The sequence below is a fragment of the Ostrea edulis genome, chromosome 6 (genome assembly GCF_947568905.1).
Source record: "Ostrea edulis chromosome 6, xbOstEdul1.1, whole genome shotgun sequence".
Classification (NCBI taxonomy): domain Eukaryota; kingdom Metazoa; phylum Mollusca; class Bivalvia; order Ostreida; family Ostreidae; genus Ostrea; species Ostrea edulis.
In genome coordinates this window covers 15,028,014-15,038,666 of record NC_079169.1, presented here as the reverse complement: position 1 = coordinate 15,038,666, position 10,653 = coordinate 15,028,014, and the positions used below count along the sequence as shown (strand labels likewise).

Genomic DNA, 10,653 nt, shown 5'->3' with positions numbered 1-10,653 from the left:
AGGTCTGTTCAGTCTGTAGAGCACGCTCTTGACATAGAATTCTTCGGTTTCTTCTTTAGACCTTATTTATGTTTACTTCTATAGTTAAGACTACCCTTGGATAGGCGTAAATGTTTTGGCTTAACTTAGTTCAGGCGCAGAGTTGTGCCTTTCATAAAACGGGCCATGGTCTTTAATTTTAGCTTAAGTTCGGATTTACGCCGGAGGTAGAGTTACTTCCGGCAGAAACCCCTTGATGAAACGAGTCACTGGCCTCGAGAGGAGTTATTCTTCGTTTTGTTGTTGTTGTAGAAATTCGAATTATAAATCCCACATAAAGACGGAGATAGAAAACACCTTTCAATTGGTAGGTGTACTTCCGCGTAGTTTCGTATTTTAAATAATTTGCGAATGCATTCGGTCTTGAATTTCTGATTGAAGAGCTGTTATGCTTTATAAACCACAATTTCTGAGTGTGTCAGCAACAACGAACACTTCACATAACATTGAAAATCATTTGTAACCATGATTTTGCTTTCTCACTTTTCTTAGATATTGATTTTCTATAAATATTTGTTTCATTTAATGCATTGAAAATATAATATGTGTTGAAATTTGGATATTTTTGAAATTTATTTCTACACTCAATTTCACTTTTAGAAAATGCCACACACACAAAAAATTTATTTTTTGTGGATTGTTGACAAAATATTATGGGTGTATATTGGGTTCCGTTTGCCACTTTTTGAAATAGTGTTTTTAAAATGCATATTTCTATACCATATTCTCTTTGTTGAAATACAAATATATCAACGCATTGTCAAATTAACTTTCCAAACGGCAGGAAAATGAAATTTCAATTTATATTCCTGTCAACAACAGTTTCAATTTACTTCAAAGTTATTTGATATATAATTAGTTTTATTAACATGTCAAAAATAGACTACACAATGGATTTATGTTTCTTACATGTAATTAAATAACAAATATAAATAATAAAAGAAAATTAAGTTTGTATATAGAAGTGCAATTCTGGAATAAAGAAAATATTGTCTTTATTCAACATATGAAATCCTGAACTTAGAAGACCCTAAAAAAATAACAATCTCCCATCAAGTTTTGAAGAAATAGTCCATCTTTCATAACAAGCTTTAAAACAAAATGTCAAGCGAATATAATGCAAATCCACCAATATCGGTCATCGCAGGATTTGAGTGGTCATTCGTCAAGGACTAATCTGGCTGTTTTCAATACCGTAAGTACCAAGGTTTTTGTGTGGTGTTCCCGACCTGTAAAGGAAAAAAAGATTGAAACGTGAGTATATACGATATATAGTGAGAAGCCAACTGAATCCTATATATGCTATCAAATTAATGTGGAAATAGGTTCTGTGTTTTAATATTCTCTAGGAACAGATCAAAACCTTTATTTTTATTATATCGATGAAAACAGTTGGAAAAAAAATCGTTCTAAAAATATTTAAGCCTTCTACAATAACGGACACAGAATTTTGTACATCGATTGTAGACGACATTTATACCAAGAGTGAAAAATATTTTCACAACCTAGTTCTCCTGTTTTTGTGGAGTCTTTGAAATAATTGTTTCAGGCCCTTTGACTCGGAACAAGATCAATCTAATGGGTTAGTTTAGATTTATGAATATTCAGTAAGATACGGAATATGATTGGCCAATAGACTGTTAGCCTATCATCTTCCTCCCCTTGGTACTGATCGGTGATGATTGTACACAACGTAATTGACATACACAAAAGTAAATATCAAGACATGCAAGGTAATTAATTTTAGTAATTATTTTCTTAATACATGTATTGTACCCTTGGGAGGGCAGTATTATCAATTATTGATGTTGTCGTGCAGTACTCTGTCTTCAAACAGACCGCAGTATTAAATCAGCCTTTGAAAGATACATATGAAATTCAAAACAATGATTTAACACTTATTTTTCTTCTTAAATCATCTGAGATTCTAAAAGTGTGCAGGTAATCATACTGGAGAGAGATTGCGTGTGATTCGGTGAGTGTTCAGCTCCATTCAAACAAAATAAAAATATAATATGGTACTTTTGATGGCGGGGGTATAATGAGTTGCTTTTCATTTCATTCATTGCTCGTATTATTTCATTTGCATAATTCATCCTTAATTTGTGATTTTCAGATAACTTTTTGTGAGAAAATATTCAACGATTAAGTCACATACTTCTCACCTTTTTTTTTTTTTTTTTTTTTACAGTTTAAATGAAAACAAATGATCATTATGTCCATAATCTCTTCAACTGTTACGCTATATTTAAAACTCTTTCAAGATACTATATTGAAAGTCGAACCATTCGTCATTGCATAAAATATCGCTCAGGAAGATGATTTAAAGTTTAGATTTGAAATGATCACGAGGGACCGGGAGGAGATGTTGACATTAACACCAAAATGAGGTCACAGATTCCAAAATATCGTGATGGTGAAGATTAATTTAAGAGATGTCTTATTTACCAAGATGAAAAATTTCTTAAGTGGACCATCTTTTATCTCACAAATTGAAGAATAAGTATTTCATGCTTTGCTTAAGATTTCAATGTGTGCAAATCAGAGATAGGGAGGAATTTTCATTCATGAAAGAACAAGGATTGTAACAGATCACGCCCTTCTCTCGAGCTCTTCCACCTCAAACATATTCACGATCGCTATAGAATATACAGATACTGGTAGTGCTTTGATATATCTTCAAATTTCTGTGAAAATATCTTCAAATTTCTGTGAAAATATCTTCGAATTTAGGTGAAAATACCTTCGAATTTAGTTTTTTATGTGAAAACTATCTTCGAATTTATGAATGGATATTGAGAAGAATTGAACGTTAAGGAATTCGTAAATCGCTTAAAGCTTTTTCTAGAATAATGAAAATGGGATAATCGTGTTAGGTCAAAACTTTTGATCGCCAGAAAAGACGCAGAAAACATTAAAGGTATCTGTACATCTATTTATATTATTATCAGGGAGGGAAAACGTAGCATCTGACAGCAGGAATGGTGATTAAATCAGCGAGCCGTATCCCCTCGGTATTGTCTCAAGCCAAATGCTGACAATGACTGATTATTCCGGACCCGATGAGAATTCAAGCAAATAAAATTACAATATTCAAATTGGTCTTTTCGACGGATCTCTTCCATTTTTAGGTATTTCATCGTACATGGACGAATCGCTTATTGTCACTGTATTGGGTCGTCTCAATTACATTGATGGGGATATTGGCTGCACATTTGTGTTGGGATATGGGGGTGTGTTAGATAAACTCTTTGTTGACCATTGATCCGTTATATTTTGTTGTTGCTTTGATCTTCGAATCGTTAGTATCACAGGACATTCCTCAGGTGACCCAAAACTCTTTCTCTCTTGTACATATAAATGATCTTTACGAGCGGGAGACTGCAGATATATATATATATATATATATATATATATATATATATATAGAGAGAGAGAGAGAGAGAGAGAGAGAGAGAGAGAGAGATGTTCTCTCATAATCTATTGATTAATAATCATAGACTGTACGTTGGATTAAAAGCTTCAGTAGTGACATGCAAAGCCTATTGAAATGAATTTCAAATATTACTAATGTTTGATTAATAAAAAGCTGGTTTGTTTGATATTGAGTGGTCTTTGTGATGTTTGCTGTGATAAAAGTTCGGATAAGGTTAAGTGATATTTCATCACATTGGGCTTTAAATGTACACAATTATCGGAGCTTTACACAAACAATCCTATCAAATCCAGGTATAAAGTATCTTCACATGTAGCTAGTCTGAGTATATTTATTGTGAAGCGGGAGAGTGACGGGAACGGATTTTTCATCAACACTGTACATGGAAGGGTATGACAATGCACTCACAGAATCAATTTCGTTTAAAAACATTTTCATAAGATCCCCCGTTTTTGGTTTACTTATTCACTTTTTTGTACTTCTTTAAAGATTTGATTTTTAAGAGTTTTTCACGGTAAGCAACTCAACAAAACCCATTTTAAATTAGTTCCACTTCAAAAGTTAGTTAAATAATTGTCATTATGAACTCCCCTTTGCAATAGTTTATTGATAAGATTGTCTGAATTCTTCACAAAACGAAATCAGATCAATTACAATGCAAGGTTTCTTCACCCACCTACACATTCCGTGGGGACTCATTCTAAGGGATAACAAGACAATCAAATTCCTGTAGTTAATCAAATTTACATGATTATAGATTTCATATAGATTCTACGGTGAGGATGAAACTAATTGGCTATGCTTTCGACAAACGCCTTGTTTCCCATAACTAAAATCAACACTGTTCTACCGGAGTAAAAACTAATTCTTAAAATACATGCAAGAAACAGAAAATATTAGTGTCGGTGATATCAAAACACCAAAGAACTTAAATTTCTAAAAGGACTTACGATGGTCAATTTTTAGAAGTCAAAACCTTATCGATACTTTGCAGCCAACATAGCAAAAATCCACAAAGATGTTCCTCATTCTAAACAGTAAAAAATATCCCCCTAATGGTAATGGAAATACATGTATTCTCAAATTATTTATAAAAAACTGCAATCAATTATAAAGACTTACTTTACGACATCAATGCGATTTAAAAGCCACTCGATGAACAGTTGTGCTTCTCTAACTCTATTTGTCGTCGATATTGCTTCCGTACGATAATTTGGACTTGGGTGTTCTAGATCATTGGGATATGCCGGAGCAGCGCCCCTTTCCGTCTGTGCTTCTTCTGTATGGCGAGTAGAATATGTATTTGGAACTGGTAAAATATCATTCAAGACTGTTCTTTTCCCAGCGAAATGAAAACCATTGCATCTACACAAATTGCCACCAAGTCCTCTATTGCAAGCTTTCTCACAAAATCTCTGAATTGAAAATCCACTTAATACAGTCGTGAAGAGAGCTAAAACACACACCGAATTCAGCACCAGTCGGTTCATGCCTGCCATGTTGGAATATGTTCACAATGTCAAAGAGCTGCCTCAATTTATTTCCGAAAGATACGTAAGAGATATAATGAAAATTGAGGGAGGAAGTATTGTTATTTAATGACAAATTTTAAACAAACTTCCCAACTAGTACGCTAATGTTGACACCGCTGTTTCAAATTCCTTCGTTGCTAGTTACGAAAAGAAGGAGTTTTTACCTTTTTAAAATTCTTCTAAACGTCATTCACAAGTGGACGGGCAAAACTACACCTGATATTTCACACTATGAAAATTGAACTGTTCTATCATTACCATGCATATGACTCAATGATTTCCTTTTTATTGGTGGCTGGGCTCGTTCCGTCCGTTTTTATAACCAGTAAGTCTTCCGTTCCGTTACCCTCTGTTTAATTATCCTTTTGCCAGCTAATTTATAGTTCACCAGCGCTGATGTCATTATTTCATATTGCCATAAGGTGGTCCCTAGATACCAAATATTTTGTGGGGGAAAATGAATAATTAAATCCAACTAAAATAAAAAGAGTTTATTATTTCTTGCTTAATTTACTTCTTGCACTGTCTCTTTGGCTTCAGATAGCAGAGGGTAATGAAGATCTTGAACACGGTCTTTGTGTGAGGTTTGTCCAGTGAAAACGTATATATCAAGCAAAACATTTGCACCAATGGTCATAATTTTTCTCATTTCCTGTACCATGGCTTCAATGATAAGGATATTATGTTGATTGATTTCCGGGAGTAGTTCGAACGCCTACCAACCGAGTCCATGAAAATCTCTTACAAAGGACAAAGGGCATTTTGGGTACTTTTTGTTTTGGACATGACAGGCGTTGTTTGGTTCTTTTTGATTTATGTTCTCGGAACCGATGTTTGAGGTGTAATCTCTGCGAAGCTTAAACATTTTTAAGACCGCCCTTGGATGTATATGAGTCAAAACCTCGTCTGGGATTATAGAGTAATTGTGTTACAGCCTCCTACTCCATCAGTGTAAAGGTCAAAAGCTAATACGTTTGACTATCAAAATTGTTTATCAAAATCTATAACAGATATATATATATATATATATGTAAAGAATAATAAAAACTGGAAAAATGCTGTACATGTATACTGCACAAGACATAATTTGTTGAGACATGCATTGGGAAGATGGGTTACTGCACAGACTGATTTCAACTGATTTACGTTCAGATTTGAAAAGACGAATTCTCAAGAATATTCATTGCCCAAACGATTTTATTGCAATTTCAAAATATACTAGACAAGAAATCGGCCTCAAAACACTCATCTTATGTTGAAGTTGTGTTGTATATTTCACTTTTAAAGCATCTCTTCTTTTACTATACAGTTAAGAAATATGGCTACGTACAATGACATGTTTCCATGGGCGGATCCAGGATTTCAGTATAGGGGAACGTGGATAACAATCAGAGGTAGATGGTTTTGGGGCCGCTTTTAGCTCCCTTGTTTTAATAATCTAGCGTAAAACCAATAGTATATTTAGTACACATAAGTGAAAAGTATGTGTTTTAGACTCCACTATAGTGTTAGAATAGTATTATGTTTACTTTTAAAAGATTTATAATTCGTAATCAAGCACCATTTTTAGTTTCATAACAGAAATGTTATTTTTACTCCGCATAACTAACAGATTGGGATGGAAATGCGCTAGATTTATATAAGGATGTTAAAAAAAAATCGTGCTTTTATTTTATTAATTCTTTTCTTGCTTCATTTAATTTCTGTTTAAAAATAGCGTGTCTTAAAAATAAAATAAATATCACCGCTGTAATCTAATTTGGAAATAATGTAGTTTTTAACTTCATCCAATTATATTTGATAACCTTGCTGGCGCCCTGTGTCTCGCGTATATATATATTTTTTTTATAGATAGCCATTGGTGACGTCAATGTTTTAAACCTAAGAAAGGAAAAGATAGCCGATTTATACATTTCAATCTGGCATTAAATAAAGTGTTGATCGGACATGGACGCATATTTTGGTGATCATATCTAGTACTCAATTCATCAGCTGAGAATCAGATTCTTCATGAAAAAATTGATATCTATTTTAGTTTTCACGACAACTTTTCTGAAACTGTTTGGTTTCTCTGAGAGAATTATAGCCCAATGTCATGATGAAAATTATACTGGCCCGTAAACAGAATACACACAGAAACATTGAAGGTATAACCCATGAATTCATAACACATAGAGATGGTTTAAAAGCATTGAAATGATTAACACACACGAATCAAACTCCAATGTCGAAAAGATATATCGTGATTTTTAAAATCCATGTAATTTATTAATCAAAGATTTGTCACTAGCCAGACCGGCTATCACTGAGACATTTTCTACCAGCCAGCAGCCTCGGGGAGTCGGATTAGTAGAGTTGTGAAAAAGACTGCTTATGATAGCGAGCGCGAACTACGAGCTTTAATGTCTAAAGCGTGCGATATAGTCCCATCCTTTGACACCATCCCAGAATTCCCTCATAAAAAAATACAGAATGCTCAATAAAAAAAAAAATCTTTTTAATATCATAAAAGCTTTTATCATTAATCAGAACGGCCTTTTATTTTTTTTGGCCTCTTTTTATGTAAACATGCTAAAATGTCACATTGAACGCGCTCGTTGCATTTTCTTTTGTCTGGTTCCCTGTCTTTACATAACATGCTTTTCGTGTGTCTTATTAATTAGTGTGCGAGTAAGAGAATAAAACTACGATTTCCTCCTTTTCGATATCAATTCCTTTTGTGTATAGAATAATTTTGTCGTAATGTTTTGAAAAGGATGTATGCATTCATCATAACACTATGTAATAGCCAATGAAAGCATTGCAGAGGTTGTTCTGGGTCGTCTGTTATGTCAACACATCTCGTCCATCGGCTTACCAAGAAATACAAGAACAATCAGAGTTACAATGTACTATTTCTTTTATCACGAAGTTTGTTTATATTGTAAAATGGAATTCAATTGCTTGAAAAACTATCTGGTAGTTGTCCATTTTCTATGTAATATGCTAAGTGTAATCCCGAGTGTAGATTGCAAAATGTGTATGGTTCGGAACCTATTATATCCTTGGAAGAAAATCTAGATCGTAGTGTTTATGTACATGCGCTCAACTTAATAGTGTCAGTCAACATTATCCTGCCCATCTTCCCTCAGTATTAAAGTTTTCTTAACCTCATCGATAAACAAGTTTTAGTATTTTAAGATAGAGACTCGCCTGCTACTTTTAATTTAAAAAAAATGTTCTACTGCAATTTTATACGTCCAATTGAACCTAAACCGCCATATAAGCTGTGAGATTAACGAAACATCTCGTTTTTTCGTATTTCATCAACGAGTTGGGAAAGACGGACACTCTTTGTTACATTGTATGCTGAGACTAAAATAAGTCTAGCTTCTCCTAAAGTACAAGTTCTACCGTGTTTATTTAAAGAACTTAGTCAATAGTACTGGGGATTAGAAGGGCTTACTATACCATATAAAATATATTTCTATATTGTACACAGGTTCGGTTATCATTCCCAGATTATGTTCAACACCTTGTTAGAAATAAAAAAGACTTGTAAAGTTTGCCAATTTATAATGACAAAATTAAATATGAATTTAGAGTAGTTGATAACAAATAAAGTTTGCCAATGAAAATGAATAAGTATTACCAGAGGGAAATGTAAACTTTATCCCAAATAAACGAAAATAATTAAGCAAAATAAATATGTACTGACATAATCTACATTTTATGATGAATAAGAGGCCCATGGGCCACAACCCTCACCTGAAAGTCATGTGAGCTAACTGTGGAGGTTTTTCCTCTTTAAAAACTTTGACCTCATATTGCGCCCTCTTGTTTGCCCCATGGTGTGATGACATAATTAGCAGAAATCTGATTTATGGATCCAATAACATGAGCATAAACTTTTGACCAAATAACGTCATCTTTCAGGGGGGGGGGGGGTAAATCTTTCATTGAAAAAGTTTGAAGACAAGTGTCTTAATTAAATACACATTTCAGAGAACTTTACTAATGCTTAAGAAATATTTCTGTGTAGAAAGGACCTCCCCACTTTTTACCATCGAACAGTTCATCTATCTATTATACTTCTTGGTAGGTATTAAACGCGGATGTATCTCTAGAAAGTGTGCAGTCCTTTTCCCCTGGGATATTGGAATATAATGGTAGAATGTTCACCTTTAGGATGAAAACTACAGCATTACCATCCGAGGCCAATACAGGTAAATGAAGTAGAAAGAAAACGTATAGATTTTGTAGATTTTTTTTAAAATTTATTTGTATGAATTTCATTACCAGCACAATATTGTCCAGTCTTGCCTTTTGGATATGACATAAATCATATGAAAGCAGTACAAATTATTAGAACCATACATATGTGTGATAATGTACTAAATAAATTGATACATAATATACAAATGATATAAGAAAGCTATGAAGTAATGTGCATAATATATATAAACGATATACGAAAGCCACCAAGGTCTACCTGTAGGACACACCTTATTTACAGTCCAACATTGTCCTCAGGTAAACAGGGTGTTGAGGGACTGTCTCCCCCATACACCGTATAGCTTTCTATTATCTTAAAAACTTTAGATTTATATATTTTTCGTAGAGAGAGTTACTTGCATTTAGATAAAAATTATCTATAATTTTCTTAGCTTTTTTAGGACATTGTTTTGCATGGAGAGACAGTGTTTCAGCGTCATTCGAAGGTTTTTCTGAGATATACATGTATGTATTTTTGCTATTTTTAATTATGTTCCCTTGGTGAGGGCGTGGCCCTTCATTTGAACAACTTGAATTCACTTCTCCCAAAGAATGGTATGTGCCAATTTTGGTTGAAATTGGCCCAGTGATTCTGGAGAAGACGAAAATGTGAAAAGTTTACAGACAGACGGACGGCGGCTGAAAGCTCAAGTGAGCTTTTCTGATCACCCGCCGTCCGTCTGTCTGTAAACTTTTCACATTTTCTTCTTCTCCAGAATCACTGGGCCAATTTCAACCAAAATTGGCACATACCATTTTTTGGGAGAAGTGAATTCAAGTTGTTCAAATGAAGGGCCACGCCCTCACCAAGGGAACATAATGAAAAATAGCAAAAATACATACATGTATATCTCAGGAAAAAACTTGAGCTTTCAGCTTAATGTGTAGCATATCTTTTTTAAATTGTTAATTAAAGGTATAATCAATCTAAAATATATTATACCGGTTTCATTTATATGTCAAAATTCAAAAATTCTATCATTTGGGAATCTTTAAAAACCCTCTCCTTCATTGATTTACGTATTTATCATATAAACCGTCAGAACATTATAAATAATTGATTGGTGTCATTATCTATGTACATTTTAAAACTGGTGTCATTATCTATGTCAATCACCCCAGTACTGACCGATCAGAACTTATCAGATAAGTCTTTTCTATATTTCTTCAGTGATTCATCCATGACTATCTTATAATGTTTGCTAGCCAACTTTTTTTTATACTTCTGTCATGGTTCTGCATACGCTTCGCTAAATGAAATTTACTCTTAAAATAACGAGCAAAAATTATAAAAATGTAATGGATGACTTTATTAAAAATCATAAGACCGATTTAACGCGAACATTAGGGAACTTACAATCTAGTAACCCCAAAGATTACTGGAAAATACTT

At 33.5% G+C, this 10,653-nt stretch overlaps 1 protein-coding gene across 1 annotated transcript; it reads right to left on the bottom strand.

The window, feature by feature from the left end:
- Positions 1-882: 882 nt before the first annotated feature.
- LOC125646277 (uncharacterized) lies at positions 883-5,638 on the bottom strand. The gene is made up of 2 exons (XM_048872498.2): positions 4,598-5,638; positions 883-1,268 (listed from the first exon to the last, which is right to left on the bottom strand). The coding sequence occupies exons 1-2, from the start codon at positions 4,972-4,974 to the stop codon at positions 1,205-1,207; spliced, it is 441 nt and encodes a 146-aa protein (XP_048728455.2). The 5' UTR covers positions 4,975-5,638; the 3' UTR covers positions 883-1,204.
- Between the last annotated feature and the right edge of the window lie 5,015 nt (positions 5,639-10,653).

Bases quoted from the DNA above. Each gene is read 5' to 3' on its own strand.
- LOC125646277 (XM_048872498.2), bottom strand. From the start codon at position 4,974: ATGGCAGGCATGAACCGACTGGTGCTGAATTCGGTGTGTGTTTTAGCT. The intron at 1,269-4,597 runs GTAAGTCTTTAT...TTTCCTTTACAG, and splicing joins AATCGCATTGATGTCGTAAA to GTCGGGAACACCACACAAAA.